At 37.9% G+C, this 27,164-nt stretch overlaps 1 protein-coding gene across 2 annotated transcripts in view; it reads left to right on the top strand.

The window, feature by feature from the left end:
* nAChRbeta2 (nicotinic acetylcholine receptor beta2) overlaps window positions 1–27,164 on the top strand; it is a 1,855,029-nt gene that overhangs the window by 1,746,995 nt on the left and 80,870 nt on the right. The window contains exons 11-12 of one of the 2 annotated variants that reach the window (XM_070086879.1): window positions 12,761–12,880; window positions 20,014–20,129. In XM_070086879.1, the coding sequence (XP_069942980.1) occupies window positions 12,761–12,880; window positions 20,014–20,129 (236 nt within the window). The remainder of the gene's footprint in view (window positions 1–12,760; window positions 12,881–20,013; window positions 20,130–27,164) is intronic. The other variant, XM_070086880.1, reaches the window with a different exon arrangement.

Consider the following 27,164-nt stretch of genomic DNA (forward strand, 5'->3'; position numbering starts at 1 on the left):
TCTCTCAGGCTGTTGTTATCTCACACTACCAGTGAAGCCTTCCTTCTCTCTCAGGTTGTTGCTGTCTCACGCTACCAGTGAAGCCTTCCTTCTCTCTCAGGCTGTTGCTATCTCACACTACCAGTGAAGCCTTCCTTCTCTCTCAGGTTGTTGCTGTCTCACGCTACCAGTGAAGCCTTCCTTCTCTCTCAGGTTGTTGCTGTCTCACGCTACCAGTGAAGCCTTCCTTCTCTCTCAGGTTGTTGCTATCTCACACTACCAGTGAAGCCTTCCTTCTCTCTCAGGCTGTTGTTATCTCACACTACCAGTGAAGCCTTCCTTCTCTCTCAGGTTGTTGTTATCTCACACTACCAGTGAAGCCTTCCTTCTCTCTCAGGCTGTTGCTGTCTCACGCTACCAGTGAAGCCTTCCTTCTCTCTCAGGCTGTTGCTATCTCACACTACCAGTGAAGCTCTCCTTCTCTCTCAGGCTGTTGCTATCTCACACTACCAGTGAAGCCTTCCTTCTCTCTCAGGCTGTTGCTATCTCACGCTACCAGTGAAGCCTTCCTTCTCTCTCAGGCTGTTGCTATCTCACGCTACCAGTGAAGCCTTCCTTCTCTCTCAGGCTGTTGCTGTCTCACGTTACTAGTGTAGCCTTCCTTCTCTCTTAGGCTGTTACTTGCCCACTACCCTAGCCTTCCCTCACTAAGGCTGTTACGTGCCCACGTTCGTACTGTTGCTTCACACTATATTGGGCGATGTACGAACACTACTCAATTAGAATTTCTCCGTTACTATAATACAATTAATCTATTTCAAACGGAGTATTGAAAACGCAGATTTTCCAGAAATAACGTGTTATTTTGATTATTAGAAAACGGTTAGATGGTGTTAGTGTGAATGGTACATGAAGGGTAGATGGTATGTGAAGGGTACATGAAGGGTAAATGCTATGTGAAGGATACATGAAGGGTAGATGGTGAGTAAAGGGTACATGAAGGGTAGATGGTGAGTAAAGGGTACATGACTGGTAGATGGTGAGTAAAGGGTAGATGAAGGATAGATGGCATGTGAAGGGTAGATGAAGGGTAGATGGTATGTGAAGGGTACATGAAGGGTAGATGGTGAGTAAAGGGTACATGAAGGGTAGATGGTGAGTAAAGGGTACATGAAGGGTAGATGGTATGTGAAGGGTAGATGGTGAGTAAAGGGTAGATGAAGAGTAGATGGTATGTGAAGGGTAGATGAAGGGTAGATGGTATGTGAAGGGTAGATGAAGGGTAGATGGCAAAGTTGCCAACTGAAATTTACAAATATCGCCTCGAGTCTTGACTTAAAGACGCTTAAAAAACCGCTGAACTTTTTCAATAAATTTAAATCACCAAGATTAACAATTACAAATTTTGCATAATAAAAACTTAAAACGAAGTGCTTTTACTCACCAGTGTACTGGTGATTATGTCACATGTGTACTGGTGATTATGTCACATGTGTACTGGTGATTATATCACCTGTGTACTGGTAATTATATCATAGATGTACTGGTGATTATATCACAGGTGTACTGGTGATTATATCACAGGTGTACTGGTGATTATATCACAGGTGTACTGGTGATTATGTCACAGGTGTACTCACAGGTGATTATTATCACAGGTGTACTGGTGATTATATCACAGGTGTACTGGTGATTATATCACAGGTGTACTGGTGATTATATCACAGGTGTACTGGTGATTATGTCACAGGTGTACTGGTGATTATATCACAGGTGTACTGGTGATTATGTCACAGGTGTACTGGTGATTATATCACAGGTGTACTGGTGATTATATCACAGATGTACTGGTGATTACATCACAAGTGTACTGGTGATTATATCACAGGTGTACTGGTGATTATGTCACAGGTGTACTGGTGATTATATCAGAGGTGCACTGGTGATTATGTCACAGGTGTACTGGTGATTATATCACAGGTGTACTGGTGATTATATCACAGGTGTACTGGTGATTATCACAGGTGTCACACAGGTGTACTGGTGATTATATCACACTGGTGATTATATCACAGGTCCACTGGTGATTATATCACAATTGTACTGGTGATTATTTCACAGGTGTACTGGTGATTATGTCACAGGTGTACTGCTGATTATATCAGAGGTGTATTGATGATTATATCACAGGTGTACTGGTGATTATGTCACAGGTGTACTGGTGATTATATCACAGGTGTACTGGTGATTATGTCACAGGTGTACTGGTGATTATATCACAGGTGTACTGGTGATTATGTCACAGGTGTACTGGTGATTATGTAACAGGTGTACTGGTGATTATATCACCTCTGTACTGGTAATTATATCATAGATGTACTGGTGATTATATCACAGGTGTACTGGTGATTATGTCACAGGTGTACTGGTGATTATATCACTGGTGTACTGGTGATTATGTCACAGGTGTACTGGTGATTATGTCAGAGGTGTACTGGCGATTATATCACAGGTGTACTGGTGATTATGTCACAGGCGTACTGGTGATTATATCACAGGTGTACTGGTGATTATTTCACAAGTGTACTGGTGATTATATCACAGGTGTACTGGTGATTACATCACAGATGTACTGGAGATTATATCACAGGTGTATTTGTGATTATATCACAGGTGTACTGGTGATTATGTCACAGGTATACTGGTGAATATATCACAGCTGTGCTGGTGATTACGTCACAGGTGTACTGGTGATTATATCCCAGGTGTACTGGTGATTATATCACAGGTGTACTGGTGATTATGTCACAGGTGTACTGGTGATTATATCACAGGTGTACTGGAGATTATGTCACAGGTGTACCGGTGATTATATCACAGGTGTACTGGTGATTATATCACAGATGTACTGGTGATTACATCACAAGTGTACTGGTGATTATATCACAGGTGTACTGGTGATTATGTCACAGGTGTACTGGTGATTATATCACAGGTGTACTGGTGATTATGTCACAGGTGTACTGGTGATTATATCACAGGTGTACTGGTGATTATGTCACAGGTGTACTGGTGATTATATCACTGGTGTACTGGTGATTATGTCACAGGTGTACTGGTGATTATGTCACAGGCGTACTGGTGATTATATCACAGGTGTACTGGTGATTATGTCACAGGTGTACTGGTGATTATATCACAGGTGTACTGGTGATTACATCACAGATGTACTGGAGATTATATCACAGGTGTATTTGTGATTATATCACAGGTGTACTGGTGATTATGTCACAGGTGTACTGGTGATTATATCACAGGTGTGCTGGTGATTACGTCACAGGTGTACTGGTGATTATATCACAGGTGTACTGGTGATTACATCACAGGTGTACTGGTGATTATATCACAGGTCCACTGGTGATTATATCACAATTGTACTGGTGATTATTTCACAGGTGTACTGGTGATTATGTCACAGGTGTACTGCTGATTATATCAGAGGTGTATTGATGATTATATCACAGATGTACTGGTGATTATGTCACAGGTGTACTGGTGATTATACCACAGGTGTACTGGTGTTTACATCACAGAGGTACTGGAGATTATATCACAGGTGTATTTGTGATTATATCACAGGTGTACTGGTGATTATGTCACAGGTGTACTGGTGATTATATCACAGGTGTGCTGGTGATTACGTCACAGGTGTACTGGTGATTATATCACAGGTGTACTGGTGATTACATCACAGGTGTACTGGTGATTATATCACAGGTCCACTGGTGATTATATCACAATTGTACTGGTGATTATTTCACAGGTGTACTGGTGATTATGTCACAGGTGTACTGCTGATTATATCAGAGGTGTATTGATGATTATATCACAGGTGTACTGGTGATTATGTCACAGGTGTACTGGTGATTATATCACAGGTGTACTGGTGATTATATCACAGGTGTACTGGTGATTATATCACAAGTGTACTGGTGATTATATCACAGGTGTACTGGTGATTATGTCACAGGTGTACTGGTGATTATATCACAGGTGTACTGGTGATTATGTCACAGGTGTACTGGTGATTATATCACTGGTGTACTGGTGATTATGTCACAGGTGTACTGGTGATTATGTCATAGGTGTACTGGTGATTATATCACAGGTGTACTGGTGATTATGTCACAGGCGTACTGGTGATTATATCACAGGTGTACTGGTGATTATGTCACAGGTGTACTGGTGATTATATCACAGGTGTACTGGTGATTACATCACAGATGTACTGGAGATTATATCACAGGTGTATTTGTGATTATATCACAGGTGTACTGGTGATTATGTCACAGGTGTACTGGTGATTATATCACAGGTGTGCTGGTGATTACGTCACAGGTGTACTGGTGATTATATCACAGGTGTACTGGTGATTATATCACAGGTGTACTGGTGATTATATCACAGGTCCACTGGTGATTATATCACAATTGTACTGGTGATTATTTCACAGGTGTACTGGTGATTATGTCACAGGTGTACTGCTGATTATATCAGAGGTGTATTGATGATTATATCACAGGTGTACTGGTGATTATGTCACAGGTGTACTGGTGATTATATCACAGGTGTACTGGTGATTATGTCACAGGTGTACTGGTGATTATATCACAGGTGTACTGGTGATTATGTCACAGGTGTACTGGTGATTATGTCACAGGTGTACTGGTGATTATATCACCTGTGTACTGGTAATTATATCATAGATGTACTGGTGATTATATCACAGGTGTACTGGTAATTATATCACAGGTGTACTGGTGATTATATCACAGGTGTACTGGTGATTATGTCACAGGTGTACTGGTGATTATATCACAGGTGTACTGGTGATTATGTCACAGGTGTACCGGTGATTATATCACAGGTGTACTGGTGATTATATCACAGATGTACTGGTGATTACATCACAGGTGTACTGGTGATGATATCACAGGTGTACTGGTGATTATGTCACAGGTGTACTGGTGATTATATCAGAGGTGCAATGGTGATTATGTCAGAGGTGTACTGGTGATTATATCACAGGTGTACTGGTGATTATATCACAGGTGTACTGGTGATTATATCACAAGTGTACTGGTGATTATATCACAGGTGTACTGGTGATTATGTCACAGGTGTACTGGTGATTATATCACAGGTGTACTGGTGATTATGTCACAGGTGTACTGGTGATTATATCACTGGTGTACTGGTGATTATGTCACAGGTGTACTGGTGATTATGTCGGAGGTGTACTGGTGATTATATCACAGGTGTACTGGTGATTATGTCACAGGTGTACTGGTGATTATATCACAGGTGTACTGGTGATTATGTCACAGGTGTACTGGTGATTACATTACAGGTGTACTGGTGATCATATAACAGGTGTACTGGTGATTATATCACAGGTGTACTGGTGATTATATCACAGGTGTACTGGTGATTATATCACAGGTGTACTGGTGATTATATCACAGGTGTACTGGTGATTATGTCACATGTATACCGGTGATTATATCACTGGTGTACTGGGGTTTATATCACCTGTGTACTGGAGAGTATATCACCTGTGTACTGGGAATTATATCACCTGTGTATCGGGGATTATATCACCAGTGATCTGGGGATTTTATCCCCGGTGTACTGGGAATTATGTCACCTGTGTACAGGGGATTATATCACAAATGTACTGGTGATTATATCACCAGTGTACTGGGGATTATATCACCAGTGTACTGGGGATCATATCACCGTGTACTGGGGATTATATCACCAGTGTACTGGGGATTATATCACTGGTGTATTGGGAATTATATCACCTGCGTACTGGGGATTATATCAACAGTGTACTGGGAATTATATCACCAGTGTACTGGGGATTATGTCACCAGTGTACTGGGGATTATATCACCAGTGTACTGGGGATTATATGTCTGTGTACTGGGGATTATGTCACCAGTGTGCTGGGATTATATCACTGGTGTACTGGGGATTATGTCACCAGTGTACTTGAGATTACACCATTAGTGTACTGGGGATTATATCACCGTTGAACTGGGGATTATATCACCCTTGTTCTGGAGATTATATCACCGGTGTACTGGGGATTATGTCACATTGTAGGTGGGATTATATCACCGGTGTACTGGGGATTATATCACCGATGTACTGGGGATTATATCACCGGTGTACTGGGGATTATGTCACCAGTTTACTGGGGATTATATCACCGGTCTACTGGGGATTATATCACCAGTGTACTGGTGATTATATCACCGGTGTACTGGGGATTGTGTCACCAGTGTACGGGGGATTATATCACCGGTGTACTGGGGATTATATCACCGGTGTACTGGGGATTATATCACCCTTGTACTGGGGATTATATCACCGGTGTACTGGGGATTATATCTCCGGTGTACTGGGGATTATATCACCAGTGTACTGGGGATTATATCACCTGTGTACTGGGGATTATATCACCAGTTTTCTGGGGATTATATCACCGGAGTACTGGAGATTATATCACCAGTGTACTGGGGATTATATCACCAGTGTACTAGAGATTACATCACCAGTGTACTGGGGATTATATCACCGGTGTACTGGGGATTATATCACCAGTGTACTGGGGATTGTGTCACCAGTGTACCGGGGATTATATCATCGGTGTACTGAGGATTATGTCACCGGTGTACTGGGGATTATATCACCCTTGTACTGGGGATTATATCGCCGATGTACTGGGGATTATATTACCGGTGTACTGGGGATTATATCACCAGTGTACTTGGGTTTATATCTCCAGTGAACTGGGGATTATGTCACCAGTGTACTGTAGATTATATCACCTGTGTACTGGGGATTATATCACCAGTGTACTGACGATTATATCACCAGTGTACTGGTAATTATATCGCCGGTGTACTGGGGATTATATCACCAGTGTACTGTGGATTATATCACCAGTGTACCGGGGATTATATCACCAGTGAACTGGGGATTATATCACCAGTGTACTGGGGATTATATCACCAGTGTACTGGGGATTATGTCACCAGTGTACTAGAGATTACATCATCAGTGTACTGGGGATTATGTCACCGGTGTACTAGGGATTATATCACCAGTGTACTGGGGATTGTGTCACCAGTGTACCGGGGATTATATCATCGGTGTACTGAGGATTATGTCACCGGTGTACTGGGGATTATATCACCCTTGTACTGGGGATTATATCGCCGGTGTACTGGGGATTATATTACCGTTGTTTTGGGGATTATATCACCAGTGTACTTGGGTTTATATCACCAGTGAACTGGGGAATATATCACCAGTGTACTGTAGATTATATCACCTGTGTACTGGCGATTATATCACCAGTGTACTGGCGATTATATCACCAGTGTACTGGTAATTATATCACCGGTGTACTGGGGATTATTTCACCAGTGTACTGGAGATTATATCACCAGTGTACCGGGAATTATATCACCAGTGTACTGGGGATTATATCACCAGTGTACTGGGGATTATATCACCAGTGTACTGGGGATTACATCACCAGTGTACTGAGGATTACATCACCAGTGTACTGGGGATTATATCACCAGTGCACTGGGGATTATATCATCAGTGTACTGGGGATTGTGTCATCAGTGTACTGGGAATTATATCACCGGTGTACTGGGGATTATGTCATCGGTGTACTGGGGATTATATGACCCTTGTACTGGTCATTATATCACTGATGTACTGGGGATTATATTACCGGTGTACTGGGGATTATATCACCAGTGTACTGGGGATTGTATCACAAGTGTACTGGGGATTACATCACCAGTGTACTGGGGATTATATCACCGCTGTACTGGGTATTATATCACTGGTGTACTGGGGGTTATGTCTCCAGTGTACTGGGGATTATATCACCTGTGTACTGGGGATTATATCACGAGTGTACTGGAGATTATATCACCGGTGTACTGGGGATTATATCACCGGTGTACTGGGGATTATATCACCAGTGTACTGGGGATTATATCACCAGTGTACTGGGGATTATATCACCAGTGTACTGGGGATTACATAACCAGTGTACTGGGGATTATATCACCGGTGTACTGGGGATTTTATCACCGGTGTACTGGGGATTAGATCACCGGTGTTCTGGGGATTATATCACCAGTGTACTTAGGATTATATCACCAGTGTTCTGGGGATTATATCAGCAGTGTACTGGGGATTACATCACCAGTGTACTGGGGATTATATCACTGGTGTACTTGGTATTATATCACCAGTGTATTGGAGATTATGTCACCAGTATACTTAGGATTATATCACCGGTGTACTTGGTATTATATCACCAGTGTATTGGAGATTATGTCACCAGTATACTGAGGATTATATCACGAGTGTACTTGGGATTATATCACCAGTGTACTGGGGATTATATCACCAGTGTACTGGGGATTACATCGCCAGTGTACTGGGGATTATATCACCGGTGTACTGGGGATTATATCATCAGTGTACTGGGGATTACATCACCAGTGTACTGGGGATGATATCTCCAGTGTACTGGGGATTATATCACCAGTGTACTGGGGATTACTTCACCAGTGTACTGGGGATTATATCACCGGTGTACTGGGGATTATATCACCAGTGTACTGGGGATTACTTCACCAGTGTACTGGGGATTATATCATCAGTGTACTGGGGATTATATCACCGGTGTACTGGGGATTACATCACCAGTGTACTGGGGATTATATCACCGGTGTACTGGGGATTATATCATCAGTGTACTGGGGATGTAGATGAAAAAAATATGAATGACACATAGATAAAAGCAATGTGGAGAATTAATGATAACAAAAATTTACACTTTACATAATAATAATTAAGACAAATATTACGTAATTCTTAAGTGAATCAGAGCATGAGCAATGTAAAATAAATTACGATGGTCAAGAATCCAGAGCAACAATAGTTATAACTCCGTTACGCTGCAGACAGCCTCAGATTAGCTGATCGAAGGTTAAGTGAGTAACATGTTTACAAATTGCAGGAGATGGTCACCACCTGGAAGTCCACATGACTCACGAAATCGTAATGACACAATTGCAAACAAACCATACCACAGGCGGGGTTAGAACACCACATTGTAGACAGCAGTGGTATGAAAGGCAAGAGCCCTTAATAGAGGTGGACGGCAATCAACACGGTGTTTAGTTTAATACGCAAGCTTGAGTGAACTGATATGAAGCGTTGAACCAAGCTGGCAGGAGTCTCTTAAGGTGACGAGCGAAGAGACAACTCATAATTATTCAGGCCAACGCATACATAGAAGCCTTTCCACTAATGACGGTGAAGGTTGGATGGGCAAATCCACGAATTTTTGCCAAAGTCTTGCAGCTGGTATAATGCCGTGTAGTCCGCTGGCCCAGTCAAAATACACAGGTTACGGAAGTGAAGCATACAGAGCGGTTACCACCATGACTCGTGCTCCACACACTCGGTGAGATGAAGGCTTCAAAAGACGAGCGAGATAACTAATAAGCAAATAATCCAATATTACGTTAAAGCTAGTTTCACTAATCAAGACAGGTAGCAGCTGTAAAAATAATACTTTAAAAGCAGGAATGCTTACAATCGTTAGAGACAGAGCTGGGTATGTACATGACCTTTTGATACTCAGTACTACACATCACCAATTCCTCCCATAACAGTATGAACTTTTCTCCTTACATTTCCTCATACCAAGACTTATAGTTCATAAATATAAGTAAAGCCACTGAAGAAACAGCACACAGATATAAAGTCGAATAAAGAAAGTAACATTTCCACTGAATGTTGCATCTTAACCACAGAAATAATTTGATGCCCCGTTTGAGTTGCAAGTCTGACCGACTGATGAACTGGCTATTAATGGCTAATGAACAGATTTAGAGATGAATTCCTTTCCGAATTATTGAATTTGAGCTTGGACATTCCCCAAATTAGGGCAAGACATTCCTTTTCCAAGGTGCAGTATCGCTGTTCGGCAGACAAAAGCTTTCTAATAAAAAATAGGAAGCTGATAGTGAAACTGGATGGTTCCCAGTCCTGTTGAAAGTATCAGTCCTGAGGAGATTGAGAACTGTTGGAGATAATACAACCCAGATACCGAATTTAATAAAATCCCACGAATTATTTTTGGCTTGGTGGTAATGCGATATTAGAGTAGTCTAAGTAATGCTGAGAATAGTGCTTAATATGGGTCCCCTAAGTGGAGGTCATGATAAACATTGTCAAAGTGTCTTGACAGACATTTAAATCATCCAGCATTTCCCTCATCACAAACAGTAACGAGTCCTGAAGCCATGGTCATATACTGTGTCAGAACTCTATGAGTAAGGTCTATTGCAGTGTATAGCGGTGTACTGCAGTGTAGAGCGTGTACTGCAGTGTAGAGCGTGTACTGCAGTGTAAAGCGGTGTACTGCTTCGAATCGGAATGGAGCAGGACCTGGTGGTATGTTTACATAATATCAGTCTCTAAGAAGTAAGACTGGCAGAATTAATGGAGATCATTGTCTATGACAACACAGGATCAGCGTCCCACTGGGTACTGAAATTAAGATTCCGGAAGTTTGTTAGAACCGTCAGACTTCTTCATAACAGCAGGTGAACAGAAATTTGAAATTGGAACTTAAAGATTGTTAAGCCTCTTAATTTGTCAAACTCCTGGCCGAACTCTGTCCAGAGGTGGACTGGTACAGTATAGACTTTCTGCCTTACTGGACTGTTGGGGAGAAATTCATGTCCTTTTTACTTTAACCAAGTTTTTCGGGTTGAGAAATGATCGGCAGCTGGTAGGTCATATGCACTCTTAAAAACCCTTTCTCGACGGGTCCTGGGGACGCCCAATAAGATATGGTCTTCCTCACAAACCATACCACGAGCGGGGTTAGAACGCTCTGATCGCGGGTTCTAACCCCGCCAATGGTATGGTTTGTTTGCAGTCGTGTCATCACGATTTCGTGAGTCTTCCTCATTTGAGACAGAAGCTAAAAGCTAAAAGATTAAATTTTTATATGAATATGAATTAAATCACCTTTAATTCATTCGATTTTATTGGATCCTCAAAGATTTTTTTTCTTCTACATCTATATAATCTAACGTAGGACACATTTTCTGAAATATCTCAAGCCAATAATACTAAACATTTTATAACCAGTCTCATCTTTTACTGGAGTTTGTCATATCACGTTAAATGTTTCAGTTACTCCTCAATGAGCATAGATCTTTACATATACCATTATCCTAGCTTAGTTTTCTGTACATAAAAAGTTCTTTACATCAGGTTTGAGGTAATTACATGATTTAGAGTCAATTAAAACTACAATTGTCAAGTACAATTAGACTTGATAAAAAATATTACAACTAAAATTGATTCGTATTTTGTTTCAATTTTCTTCAGTTACTTGAAGAAAATAATTTAAAATAAATTATCATATTATTTTCTCCATCTGCTTGAAAATAATATAAAAAATCAAATTATTTTCTTCAATTACTTGACTTCATATTACTTTGACTTCATATTTTGTATTTAAATATTGGTACATAAATAATGAACAGGGACACCGTTTATTACATTTTCAGTCAGAACCAAATAGATGGAGAACAGTTAACATGATGTTTATAAAATTAAATCAGACAAAAAATTCCAAGAGGTTTACAAATAACGAAACTCGTTTCACGTACGGTGGTCCGTGGTTCGAAAAAATAATCACATTCAGCTTCAATTACAATTACTCTGAACCTTTCCCCACAGTTTAGCACTTATTCTTAATCCTTTTTGTCTCTTCTTCTAGTTATAATGCTCCATATTAATTTTATTAAGTTCAACCTTTGATGGAGCCAAGGAAGAATTGATTCCATAACAGCGAAATCATCAACGGGTAACAGCGTTGCGAGGACACACGGGATTGTTGACTCTTCTACTTCTGTGCACACTTGGTTGAGCTCTATCTCTTTATTGTACAGGCTAAGAGCAGAAGTGAACAAAAGGGCACAATACCGTGACTGGAACAATACACAAATAACCCGCATATAGGAGAGAGAAAAGTTCACGAAATGGTCCAAGTCGCAATTAAGCGTCGCCCTAAGTTATTGTCCTATTTGTGGGTTATTTGTGTAAGAGCAATAGCCTTCGACTCATTTAATAGCCGAGCCCTAAGATATATTAACCTGCCTTGGGATGCGACCTACACCTGTCGACTGACACTCAGGAATCTATTTACTGTTAGGTGAACAGGGTTAACAAGAGAACATGGCCAGCGTTTCCACCTGAGTGGTGGATCGAACCACGGACCCTCAGTCAGCAGCGGTCCATTTAACTCTAAGAATGGTACATGATAGTTGACCAGAATTACAGGCTGTACTCAAGTGAAATCCTAAGCTAGCCTAACTGGGGTTGGCAAGTGTCTCTAGCATTGCTCTCCTATGTCTGGCTCAACCTAACTCTTGTATTTCCTATAACAGGATTCGGAATTGCTCAAACTAGGTGTATTGAAGTATGAGAATTTGATCCATGAAGATGGTGCTGTTTTTTTCCCTTCATGGTACGTCATATGATCATTAACAATGGCTTCTCTTGCTTTGAAGAGTATCAAATGCGGAATTCAGCTCCTCGAACTACAATTTCCTTCCAGTAGACTGTATTGAGATCTGGATTCCTGCAGCTTCCGTGATGTCCGGGTGGCGTACCGTGGTCACTTACCACACCTGCGGCATCCATGATACACCTAGATCCACAAGATTCTCCGACCATACCTGTCTCATGTGTCTCGCCTCCCGACTCTGTGAGTAACTACAGATCACAAAGCTGGTTTGTGAGTCTTCGACTTGCTTTCCCTGGTGACTAGTCAGACTCACAGCAGTGCTGCTTGTGGCTATCTTCACTCACAGCCAGGGCTGCTAGTGGCTAGCCTTACTCACAGCAGTAGTGCGAGTGGTTAGCCATACTCACACCAGTAGTCACGGTGGCTAGCTTCACAGCAGTAATCCTGGTGGTTAGCCTTAATCACATTAGTATTCCTGATAGTTAGTCTTACTGCAGTAGTCGTGGTGGCTAATCTCATTCACATAAGTAGTCCTAGTATCTGGCCTTACTCATATTTTCAGTAGTCCTGGTGGCTAGCATTAGCCGCATCAGTAATCCGGGGTTAGCGATGCTCAGAAGAAAAAAATTTGCAATAGTAGCCTGCCTTCAAATTTTACATTTTCTTTCAATTCAAAAATCAAATTGGGTCTTTTAACCTAGCTTTGATGCACTGTTCACGAATCTGAGCTTGTTTTAGTCTCTGTTTTGAAATCCTGTGATCAATATTTTGGCTCCATAAGTCTGAAGAATGATGTAATTCACGTTTCCTAGCAGTCATAATTTTTATATTATGCATAGATATTATGTGTGGTTCATGCGATGATTAAACATGATATTTTCTGTAAAGTAAAATATTTTAAGCAGAAAGTCTATTTAGGCATACAGACATATTTACATCACAGTTACCGTATTTTTGCTTGTGTTCAACGGTCTTCCGCGTCTAGCAGTAGTTGACGATCAAACTGATCGCTAGGCTTCCAAGATATCCTTTATTCATGGTGTTTATGTATTGGTGAAGTCAGTCACCGTGTTTATCGCTAATGTCGCCAAAATTTGGTGGGGGAAAGTCCTGGTGAGAATGGAGGAGATGATTCTTGAGGGACATAATAAGTTCTGGTGGAAATGGAGGAGGAAATGATTCTTGAAGGACATCCGACATCCCAGTAGATTATATACTGCCCGTAGCTCCTCTACAATATTTCTGTAATCATAATTATGATGATTGCCAGATACACAATTATCAACAGTAAAATCCACCTAGCAGACCCAGTAACAAATCTAGTATTTTTATCACCACAGACTTTCCACCCAAACTTCCATCAGAATGACTTGTTCTCTCATATTAGTCTTTCAAATCTCTAGGGAGAGCTAAAGTCAAACATGGTAGGGTGTTGTTATTGTGAAGTAAAACTGCAAGCGCCACATTGCAGGATCACGATGTTTACCCAAAGCATCGAAAAGTTCAATAACATCGCAAATTCAATTTTAATTTTTAAAGCGGTGGACCGATAAGCCAGCGGAAACTGTCAGATGACCAGAAGCACCAGTGGCGGGTCATTGCATGACTAAGATCCGAGTCAGGAAACAATTGTCCTGTTTCTCGTGAATCTTACCTAATCAAGCCTAGTAACATATTAATTCTTCCAATTTAAAGTTTCTAGGTTTTCCTGTCGTTGAGGTCTCTTTGACTCACTAGATTGTTGACTCCTGATTGTTGACACCAACTGGATTCAACACGGAATTCGAGCAAAGTGGAAAAGAGAGATCCTCTAAATGCTCCATTTGTCTGATTGCAGAAGATATGGATATGTTATTTTGGATTTTTTTTATGAAAATATCAACACACCTGTGATACAAAAATAACAATGTTCGGTTTGGTTCTTTGGTTTCTGCCATTCCATGGGGATTGTAAATGGCATGCGTGATTTTCTTTAGGCAAACCATTCGGCTTAATCAACCACGAGGCATTGTAAGCTTATAACTTGATAGTTGAGAATACCACTTACCCTGAACAAAATAATGAAACCTCTAGTCATTAAACAATCACATAAATAAAAAAAAAAAGTATAAATCATTATCCATAAGTAACCAAGCAGTTAATAGATAGTAATATACGTAGTTGAACAGAAATTGGGATGAGGTTAGGGTAGGGCTCTATTTCACAGAAACTGTACTTGCTGAAAGAAAACTCAGTTCAGATCTGAATTCAGCGTCCCGAAATAGTTAGACCATATGTTCTTCAATGTGAGTTGAAACCTTTGTTGACCTGTGTGATCATATATAACCTTTGTTGACCTGTGTGATCATATATAACCTTTGTTGACCTGTGTGATCATATATAACCTTTGTTGACCTATGTGATCATATATAACCTTTGTTGACCTGTGTGATCATATATAACCTTTGTTGACCTGTGTGATCATATATAACCTTTGTTGACCTATGTGATCATATATAACCTTTGTTGACCTGTGTGATCATATATAACCTTTGTTGACCTGTGTGATCATATATAACCTTTGTTGACCTGTGTGATCATATATAACCTTTGTTGACCTATGTGATCATATATAACCTTTGTTGACCTGTGTGATCATATATAACCTTTGTTGACCTGTGTGATCATATATAACCTTTGTTGACCTGTGTGATCATATATAACCTTTGTTGACCTGTGTGATCATATATAACCTTTGTTGACCTGTGTGATCATATATAACCTTTGTTGACCTGTGTGATCATGTATAACCTTTGTTGACCTGTGATCATGTATAACCTTTGTTGACCTGTGTGATCATGTATAACCTTTGTTGACCTGTATGATCATATATAACTTTTGTTGACCTGTGTGATCATGTATAACCTTTGTTGACCTGTGTGATCATATATAACCTTTGTTGACCTGTGTGATAATGTATAACCTTTGTTGACCTGTGTGATCATGTATAACCTTTGTTGACCTGTGATCATGTATAACCTTTGTTGACCTGTGTGATCATGTATAACCTTTGTTGACCCGTGTGATCATGTATAACCTTTGTTGACTTGTGTGATTATGTATAACCTTTGTTGACCTATGTGATCATGTATAACCTTTGCTGACCTGTGTGATCATGTATAACCTTTGTTGACCTGTTTGATCATGTATAACCGAGTCTCTGGGTCATTAAAAAAAATTTTTTCAGTTTGTGGTTATTTCTTTGTTGTAAGTTAGGATGTACTCTATGGTTTTCTATGACCCTTATGGGATTTAGTCCTTTCTCATGAATATAATAATAATAATAATAATAATAATAATAATAATGATGATGATAATAATAATAATAATAATAATAATAATAATAATAATAATAATAATAATAATAATAACAATAATAATAATAATAATAATAATAATAATAATAATAATACAAAGTGTACCTGCTAACAGAACAGCCAGCTACTTACAGTGAAAAACTGGACAAACACTTTTACTGTTGCATCAGCTCGCCTGTGTTCTAACAGGTGGTAAAGATTAATAAGTATCGGGGTATAGTAATAAAAGGGCTGTACCACATAATACTGTAAGACTGTATACAGTTATTCGTGTTCCAGTAAAATAAAGAATATGATTAAAATATAATATTCGCTTGTAGAATGAGTAGCGGCCCAGTACCTGAGTTTCCAAGGTGAAGTATTTGTTGAACTTGTTAGGAAAATTCAAGCAGTTGCATTTCTTTACTAGGGAAACGTTTATTAGGTTAACTAATCAGGTATACATTTTTTCTAGGGTAACCAGACGGATGTATTCCTTTACTAGGTGACCGACCTGATGTATTTACTGTATTTTCTGGCATATAAGGTTCACCTTTTTTCAACAAAAAATCTTGGAAAATCATCCTGCGCCTTATATGCTCAAGGTCAGGATCAAGGGTGTTAACCAGTATCACACAAGACTAGCAGTGCTTCACCAGTATCACACAAGACTAGCAGTGCTTCACCAGTATCACACAAGACTAGCAGTGCTTCACCAGTATCACACAAGCCGATCGCTGCTACACACAGATCATTGCTGCTGCTATTGTTTTTTGGTAAAGTCTATTCACTCATCATGAAGAGAAACTGCAGTGATAACATGACTAACAACAACAGTGATATGAACACTGGCATCATCACTGAAGGGTAACAGTGACAACTGATAACAGTAAAATGAGTAATAATAATAGAAGTAGTAACAACAACAGGCCATATATGCTGGACATTGTTTACCATAGCGTTGGAATGAGTGAAATAGGATTAGGTAGATTGGATATATGTATAGAGGAAGAGACAGGGGATGAGAATTAAGTGGCCCATCCCACTAGATTTTGGGCTCAGGATGATTGTTGATTAGTGAGTGCTTTTAAAGCGTTCATTGTTTTGGGGGAATTCGTGTTATAGTAAGTAACGGGATTACATTGTTGATAGTGACAGCCTTCTTACTGTTGTCACTTTTCTGCTGTTTTTTATTTTGCTTTTAGATTTTAGCACCGAAGTGGCTAGTTTATTGTACACTCTATATTCATTCTGTGGACGGTAGCGCAAGAGCATATATGGATACTCAAAAGACCTAGGAACTAGACCCCAAAATGGTTAACAGGAGTACATCTGCATTCATATTTACATTTCACTTACCTGTTACAAGCAAATCTAGGAAATTTGCTTAATATATCTTGTATCTTCTTTTCATTAACAGACATCTTGACATGTCACATGGCCATGACATGTCTATCTCTATATTCCTCAGTAAGTGGATAATTAAGCACATAGTGTTCAAGATAGTGACCACAGGGCTGGTCACATGTATTTCATTTGGTTTGATCATCATACGTGTGTCAGCGATCATCATACGTGTGTCAGCCAAACTGCCAGAAGTACTTGTAACCAAGCCTAAGCCTGGCCACTACAAATTCAGTCAGCCTGGTCACATTGCACGTTGCTCCATAAACTTACTTATCTACGTTCATGTTATCATAGTAGGTTATAGATCCACTCAGACTTTTAGATAGCCTGTCTTGTCGACTGCTGGTAACTGACGCCTGGTTAGGCGTCAGTTACCAGCAGTCGAGTGGGTGAACTGGTAAGCCAGCAGAAGGCTTCGGTCAGGTGACCAAACGCTCCAGCTGCGCGTCATCATAAGACCAGCGTCAGGAAACACTTGTCCTATTTCCAGACAAATCTTACCTAACCTGACACAGGATTGTTAATTGGGAATGAAGGAGCGGCTGCCAAAAAGTCGACTACGATTTGCCAATAGATCCCAAAGCAGTTTTGGTAGATAGCAGGATGCCCAAATAATGATACAGATTACGAAGAGATGGAAGATAAGATCTAACTTCTGGATGGGGCTTTCTAGATAGGCTTAGGAATTAAACGCCTTAAAATTACCTCCTCAGGTTTTGCCAGTCTCCAGTATAACTTTCATCTTATCTCGCTATCGTAGCTCTCAATCAATGTTCGATATGTTGAACCATTACAAATTATTATTACAAACCAGATAAATGGTTACAAGATTTGGCAACACTGAAACTTATCCCTACGTTTACGCTCTGTGTTTCCATTTGGTGTAAAAACGACATTAACGATATTGCATTAAAAACGGCCTCGTTGACTGATATGGACATATCTGTAACCGATAATGAAATTTTGACTGCAAAATGACATTCAAATTAAATCCAGAGCCTCTGTGGGAAGATTTTTGGAGGAAAAAACATCCGAGTGCCAGAAAATGTGCCATGTAAGTGACATGATTTTGTGAATCTTCCTCTGTGATATAATACTTTCTCACATCAAAATTATCAAATGAAAATGTCTTGAAGGCTATTTGATGGTAGTAAACAGTTTCATGATTCCGACTACACACTAGGGATGTGCCAAAATATCGGTATCGGCGATTTTTAACAGTATCGGTGAAAAACTACTGATACTTTTAAATTAATACACCTGAGCTTAGAAATATAAAAATCAGCACTCTACTCACACACACACACGATAGGGCCCACGAGTTTGTGAGGGAGTGAACCTGGCAAACGGCAGATTGAAAGGCGGGGCCAGGAGCCACATACAGGCGAACATATACACAACTAACATAGCCTATTAGCTAGACAGCGGTAAATATTAGGAGCAGGAACCACGAGGGGCGGAGGGAAGTACAGGAGGGAAGATGCAATATCTTGACATGATCGTCAACGGTCTAAAGAACAAATTGGATGAGAAATGGGAAAGAAATTTTTTTCCTCTAATTCTTTTTTCTTCCATAATTGTTCTTAGGATTGCTTTTGTTGTCCTCTGATTGCAATTCGTTTTTTTCTTCCTTATTTGTCCTTAGGGAGCATCCTTAGATTTCTTGGTGATGACTATGTCGTTGTAGATTTGTAGCGATGTGGTTTGTAAATACATTTGTAAAGAGTAACATCCTTAATTGGGATCCTTAAGGAATGGTGCAGTCGAAGTGAATGCCTCAGTAATTTTAACAGTAAAGTAAGGGACAATTTCTCTGTTAGAAAGCTTCTAATCAATATTTAAAAGTCCACTTGTGACAAAAGAGTTTAAATATAAGTCCATTACGCCACATATTGTACTAAAAATTTAATATATATCCTTCGTTCTTATCATTGCTACTTGCCCTTGTTTCCTGATGTTAGACACAGTATCGAAAATGAATTTATTACCTAGATATTTTTGTAACCCACATAATTATTATCTTCTGAGATTCAGCAGTTCAATGCTTCGCGGTCTCTGTTGGTCAGCACTAAGTCACAAGACCTTTCTGCGCTCTATTTCTGTCACAACTGATTTCAGTAATTATACATAGCTAGTGGTGGGCTTTGAAGTCTCCTGATAAGCTGGTTGAAACTGAAGCTTTTTTCTCAGATTTGTGTATATAGGAATTGATGGAATATGACTGTCTCGCTGGAAGAAAGGCTTCAAAAATTACAAGGGGTTCGTACGACTTCCTTCTTCAGTACTTCTAGTCAGTTGTCTTCATTGAGTAAAATTGCGAAATTGGTAGTATCTCTTTACCATCATGAGGACAACACTTTGTGATCCTCATGCTTTTTTGAGTGTGTAGGACGCTGGGGGCTTAATAAATTGTTCAATTCTGGCCGTGAGGCTCACGGTGAAATACTAATTTCGTTGCTGCTTCCAACTGTGCAAAGTTGGATATGCATAATCGTGTTTCATCGTAACTTATAATAAAGTTTACTTAACTTTTTCGTCAGACTCACTGCCTCCCTCCCTCCCCCGTCTCTCTCTTTCTCTCTCTCTTTCTCTCTCTTACGCGCAACTCTATCTTCCCCTCTCTCTCCCCAGACCTTGGTGGTTGCCATCTTCACAACCAGAGAACTTACTCGCCGGAGATCCAGAAAGCCATTGAAGGCGTCCAGTTCATCGCTCAACACATTAAGGACGCGGACAGGGACAACGAGGTACGCAGGACCCTTTTGGCATGTGTGTGTGTGTGTGTGTGTGTGTGTGTGTGTGTGTGTGTGTGTGTGTGTGTGTGTGTGTACGAGGTGGATTGACTGTTAAAACCTGACATGGTAAATACTTCATAAAGCGTGCTTGCTAGAACTCCTATACATATGAATCAAGAAAAATTGTGTGAAAGTAAGAGAGAAACAGAGGCAGAGAGAGAAAGAGACAGAACATGTGAAGATACTCACCTTGCTTACCCCCCTTCCCTAGGTCTTGGGTGAACTATTGTATAACTAATGTCTTTTACTGCTGTGTGTGTTAATATAAGCTTGCCTACCAAATCAGGTCTCAATTTTTGCTTATGAATCTAATTAAAAGTTTGTTACGATTTCTGTTTAAGTTATAACTGTTATAGCTTTTAGTTATAACTGTTAGCTTTCTGACACCAGGATAAGTGGGCTCCTTAGCTGTTTAGCAAACTCAGTTACTGAGCCATTGAATTGTACCTAACTTCTGTTCAACATTTATCTTATTTATTGCTTTATCTAATGTAATTATTTTACTGCTTGAAATGAATTTATATATATATATATATATATATATATATATATATATATATATATATAATATATATATATATATATATATATATATATATATATATATATATATATATACATACATATATATATACATACATATATACATATATGTATATATATATATATATATATATATATATATATATATATATATATATATATATATATATATATATATATATATATATATATATATATATATATATATATAGGAGATAGAGAGAAAGAGAATTAGAGAGAGAGAGAGAGAGAGAGAGAGAGAGAGAGAGAGAGAGAGAGAGAGAGAGAGAGAGAGAGAGAGAGAGAGAGAGAGAGAGAGAGAGAGAGAGAGAGAGAGAGAGAGAGAGAGAGAGAGAGAGAGAGAGAGAGAGAGAGAGAGAGAGAGAGAGAATATGAGAGAGTGAACCATACACTGGCCGTATGGATAACAAATACGAATAACCAATATTTATTTGTAGTGAAACAGCGTGAATATTTTCGGCACGAACAGAGATCCTCTTCAGGCGGTACTGAAGGTCGTAAGGATGTACTTACATACGGTATGTAAACAAGTGAGATGAGCACGAGAAAGAACCATTGTATTAAGCCTCCTGACCTATGCCTCAGTGACTGCCTATCAGCCTACTCATTCTTCTTCATTTCAATTGTTAAACGAGTTGTAATCCGCTTGTTCTTGTTTCCCAAATTATTCTAACATTAGTTAGATTCACTTCCTGAGGCCTCAAAGGTTCTATTCGTTGTGGACATCAAAAAGCTGCCATTTCATTAATAATTTACTAAATTCTCTGAAAGTGCCACTGAAGACTAAGTGTGCGTCTAATAGACTACTTGTATACGTTTCATGAAGATGAGCTAAAAACAAAAGCTTTAAAAGAAAGTTTTATTGGGTATCACTTCTTGGAGTACACTGTGAAACTGTCTGCTGCAAAGGTGTTACATAGAAGTCCTCATGATATTGGGATAACTAAATTGAGTATACATGGATATTATGTACAAAACACATTGTTATAGTTTTTAAAAACAAAGGTCTCGGTCACATGACCATCAACTCCAGCTGAGGGTCATCATATGACTAACACCCGCGTCAGGAAACACTTGGCCTGTTTCCTGACACACTTAACCTAACCTTTTCAAAAAAAATTGTAGAATGGGTCTTTAGGCTTCTTGTGTACCTCGGGATGATCTCTTTTAATTCAGTATGGCTGAATTTTGGTTTCATCAGTAAGATCTAATTATTTCCCATATCTTCTAGTACTCTTAAAAGGTCGTCAGTAAATAAATAAATTTGCCGATAACATAGTCAAAAGAAAAAAAAATTACAAAAATAAAAGACATGCGAAAATATATCACATTTATTAAAGATTTCTATCAAACGATAAAAAATGATATACACTTTTATGTTTTTTTTTTTTTTTGGCAACCAAACAAACCCAGAGTGTTAGCAGAGTCCTAGCAGGAAACTAGATAATTTATCAAATTTAAAAAGCCTGACTTGCTTGTTAATGGTAGTGAAATTGGAAACATTGAAAATTATCCCTGATTCCATAATCTTCCTCTGTTCTTCTATAACTTGCTGTGTCCCATCAATACTTGACAATCGCTGAAATTGTTTTTTGATTCTCTTTACTTATGTTCTGAAATACAGAATTATTATAGTTTTCAGTTGTCGTTGTAAATGCCGGCATTTGTCTACGTATATCCCTGTAATTCTTAACGTTATTCGAAATGCTGAAGGCTGTATATACATCATTATGAGAATTTCGTTCGCAGAGTTGAGTTCGTTTGAGTCTGAAGAATAATTACATTTAAAAGTTTAGAATTCTTCTTTTATTTAACCAGCAAAAAAAAAAAAAAACTCACCTCTGGCCTAGAAATGAGTAGATCTAGAAAACTGTTATTGCAACCTAACCTAGAAAACATATTGTAAATTTGGTCAGCCTTATATTCCATGAATGGGGAATCGTGTCTTCGTCATGTATTAAATTCGAAATGACATTTCAGATTGTTTAGGGACAGTGAAAAAAGAATAATGAGCTGGTGTAGGTAACAGCTCTTACCTTGTAAATAAACTGAGAACCTTAAACCTAACGTTGCAGAAAACTGCGTAAAAATATCTAAAAAGATGTGTTAGCTTTCTATATGCTAATGTATCCAATATTTTTTTTTAAGTTGAGACTCAATGAATAATCAATAAAAGTGTAAAAAAAAACACGTCATTGCTTAGTAATACCCTCATGAAGACAGAAACTTGGAAGATATATTCACGTTCTCCTTTTATACTTGAATCTGCTGAAAAGGACACCAGTAGGGGGTCCGAGTTTTTTCTTAGTCAATTAAAACTCTCTAAGAACTGAGGTACATTAACAAATGCCGGAAGAACAGCAAATACATTACTTATGAAAACAGAAAATAATATTTTCTTCCTTAGATGAACTTAAATCTGCAAATGAAATTATTTATCACAATGATGTAAACATTGCCATCAGCAGTTTGAATACCATTAAAACTTTATTTTAAAAAAATTCTGGGGAGACAAATGAAGTTTCCTTCAGCTGTATGTAATAGACATTGAACAGGGGATAATAATATGTGGCATTTCAAAATATAAATACATAGACTCGGTTATAAACATAAATATTCCCCAATTTCAGTGCTATAAATAATCGAGAATGTCGATAATCCCTTAAATCTTTAAGGAAGTAAATCTAAATCCTTCGCAAGTGTTAAAACACACGGGTTGTCCTTCGTGAATTTGCTTAATTTAGGTAGATTAACCCAGATGTGATAAAAGTGTGTACACTCATGTAGGTTGAGTCACTGACCGTGGGCGAGTGGGTCTACTACACAGTTTACTTTTGCTGTCCACCTGACTTGTTTACACTAGTACTGGGTTTCTAATTAGACCGAAAATATTTACGTAATTTCAGTATTTTTTTTTACTGTAGTTTATTCCTATGTATGTACGTATTTATATATACATACATATATATATATATATATATATATATATATATATATATATATATATATATATATATATATATATATATATATATATATATATATATATATATATATATATATAATATATAGATAGATATGAATTCAACCTACAAGGTAACAAAAACAAACAAAAAAATATTCTAGATATTTCGACTTTAGTTTGAGGCTAATGCTGCTTCTAGGATTTTCCTTTTGCTTTCATTGTCCATTATATATATATATATATATATATATATATATATATATATATATATATATATATATATATATATATATATATATATATATATATATATATATATATATATATATATATATATATATATATATATATATATATATATATATATATATATATATATATATATATATATATATATATATATATATATATATATATATATATATATATAAAATTTGCATTTTCCCTAGAAGATATGACCATTGTAAGATATGACGTATTGAAAGATTACAAGACTTTCTCGTACGAACCAAACTGATCGTTTGTGTTCTGTTTTCCGGTTTATTAAATTTCTGCCCTTCTAAGGTATATGAGCTAACTCACAGGAGAGGACACATGATGGACAATGTCATATTAAGTTTGTTTACATTAAATCAAGGGAAGAAGCCGCTTTGCTTCAAGGTTTCTCCTAAACTCTTGGTGTTTCGTGATGACAAATCTCCTGTAACATTTGGGAAACTGGTGCCAATTTTGGTGGGTAGTAGAGAGCAAGACTCGGGATATTATTAATGCTTTCTTCGATCCCCATGATGAAAGAGAATTATATGGAAATGAAAGGACTAGAGGAAGAAGGTGTTGCCAGAATTCCAACATATAATTGAAAAGTATATATAACAAAAGCCATTAGCCATTACCAAATAGGATACTACACTAAATAAATCTGGGTATCCAAATTGGAGAATATTTCCAGATGGATGTCTTTTGACACAAGAGTGAGGGGGCTGTGGCAGAATAATAAGTGACAGAAAAGCGAGTTTTCATTAACGCTGAATGTGAGATGCCGTATTTTCCGTCAAATAAGACGCCCTCTTTCCCCCCCCCCCCAAAAAAAAAAAAAAATCCTTGGGCTTTGATGCTAAAACGTAAACCAAAGCCTTGGGCTTTGGGTTTCGCTTTAGCAGTTGTTTATTAATGTTACGTTACAACTGCCAGGAAACATTGTAGCAGCAAGTAGCCGACACTCGTGCGCCTTATATGACGGAAAGTGCGATAACTAGTTTTTGTACTCGTATTAAACATAAGAGGTGAGCCACAAATACTGTTCACTGTGAGAGGGGATCTGGAACAAATGAAACTCGTTACAGTTCTTTAGTTACAACTCATCCACAATTCAAAAAGACACGGAAAGTGAGAAGTTGTAACCCCCCTTCTCTTTAATTAAGAGAAAGAAGCAATCTGGGAATAATTCTTCAAATTAGGCTACACAGATTGGTTTATCCCAGCTGAGTTGCCAGAAACTGATTACAAATACTCTAAAGCTGAAACAAAAACAGAGTGAGAGAATATCTTCCAACTAAAATTGTAGTGTATTTTCCAGCATACAAGACGCACGACAGAAGTATCATAACAGTGAATCAGTAACCATACTCATGGGCTAAATAATTTATCCTTTTACTTTATGCTAAAGCGTAACCACAGTCTACCCATGATCCTGACCTTGAGCATATAAGGCGCAGGGTGAGTTTCCAAAACTTTGCTTGGGAAAAGGCGCGTCTTATATGCCGGAAATGATTATCTTTCATCACAGGATCAATGAAGACAACAAATAATCTCCTCTCTCACTTTCTACTACTCCACCAAAATTACCAATTGTTTCTGTAAACCTTCAATAAATCTATAAATGCAGAAATACCAACATACCCTTGTCCCTGATAATCCACCAAAGGAGACTGGGAAGAATTTAGGCACTAGTCCAGGAGGGACTAATGCAAATTGACACATTGAAATTTTATTTATTCTTTGTAATCTTCTAAAGAGAACTTCAGTTGAAGTTCGAAAAGTATAGAACAACTTTTTATATGTTTATGTCTCCATGTGTAGGTTAATTCCTTTTATTGAAAAGTCTTCATTACTCTCCATTTTTAACCATATATCTATCTATATAAACAAATATATATATATATATATATATATATATATATATATATATATATATATATATATATATATATATATATATATATATATATATATATATGCATATATATATATATATATATATATATATATATATATATATATATATATATATATATATATATATATATATATATATATATATATATATATGTATATATATACTATATATACGTACGTATGTATGTATAATAAGCTTATATTAGTATAATGCCACCAATTACTTCCTAAAGAAATTACAGGTTTGAATCCTAAGTTACTAGTATATATCTGTGTTGACATATAGTCTGGCTTGAATGACAGGACATTTCTGCTTCCGCTTTTTGTTGTTTGAAGACCATCCCACCAGCCATCACGGTGAGCTCAAGACTAGTGGTAGCAGCACCCAGATGTCATGTTCGCTTCGCTGGCTGCTTACCTTATGGCTGCCATTTGCCATTTTGCAGGAAAATCATAATTTTGATTTGCCATGATGTTATTTTTAACTCATAGAGTCAAAAGGATGTTATGTTAGGAATTCTTAAGATCAACTCTCTTTACTCGCTCAACTGCTCTCAGGGATTCTTGGTTTCTCGAGAAGATAAATATATTTGTAGAAACTTGCGATTTTGGCTTAAATGGCAACGCTCTTCTTGTCGAATAAGGAAAGCCAAAATTTGCGTATGCAATGATTTCGCAAAAATCATTCTGAACCTAACGAAAAAACACATACATTGTGTTTGTTTATTATTAAATTACTATAAACTTATATATACATATATATATATATATATATATATATTTATTTTATATATATATATATATATATATATATATATATATATATATATACATATATATATATTATATATATATATATATTTATTTATTTATTTAGGTAGTAGGTTGGTAGACAGCAACCGCCCAGGGAGGTACTACCGTCCTGCCAAGTGAGTGTAAAACGAAAGCCTGTAATTGTTTTACATGATGGTAGGATTGCTGGTGTCCTTTTTTCTGTCTCATGAACATGCAAGATTTCAGGTACGTCTTGCTACTTCTACTTACACTTAGGTCACACTACACATACATGTACAAGCACATATATACACACCCCTCTGGGTTTTCTTCTATTTTCTTTCTAGTTCTTATTCTTGTTTATTTCCTCTTATCTCCATGGGGAAGTGGAACAGAATTCTTCCTCCGTAAGCCATGCGTGTTGTAAGAGGCGACTAAAATGCCGGGAGCAAGGGGCTAGTAACCTCTTCTCCTGTATATATTACTAAATGTAAAAGGAGAAACTTTCG

This window comes from Cherax quadricarinatus, chromosome 20 (assembly GCF_038502225.1).
Source record: "Cherax quadricarinatus isolate ZL_2023a chromosome 20, ASM3850222v1, whole genome shotgun sequence".
Lineage (NCBI taxonomy): Eukaryota > Metazoa > Arthropoda > Malacostraca > Decapoda > Parastacidae > Cherax > Cherax quadricarinatus.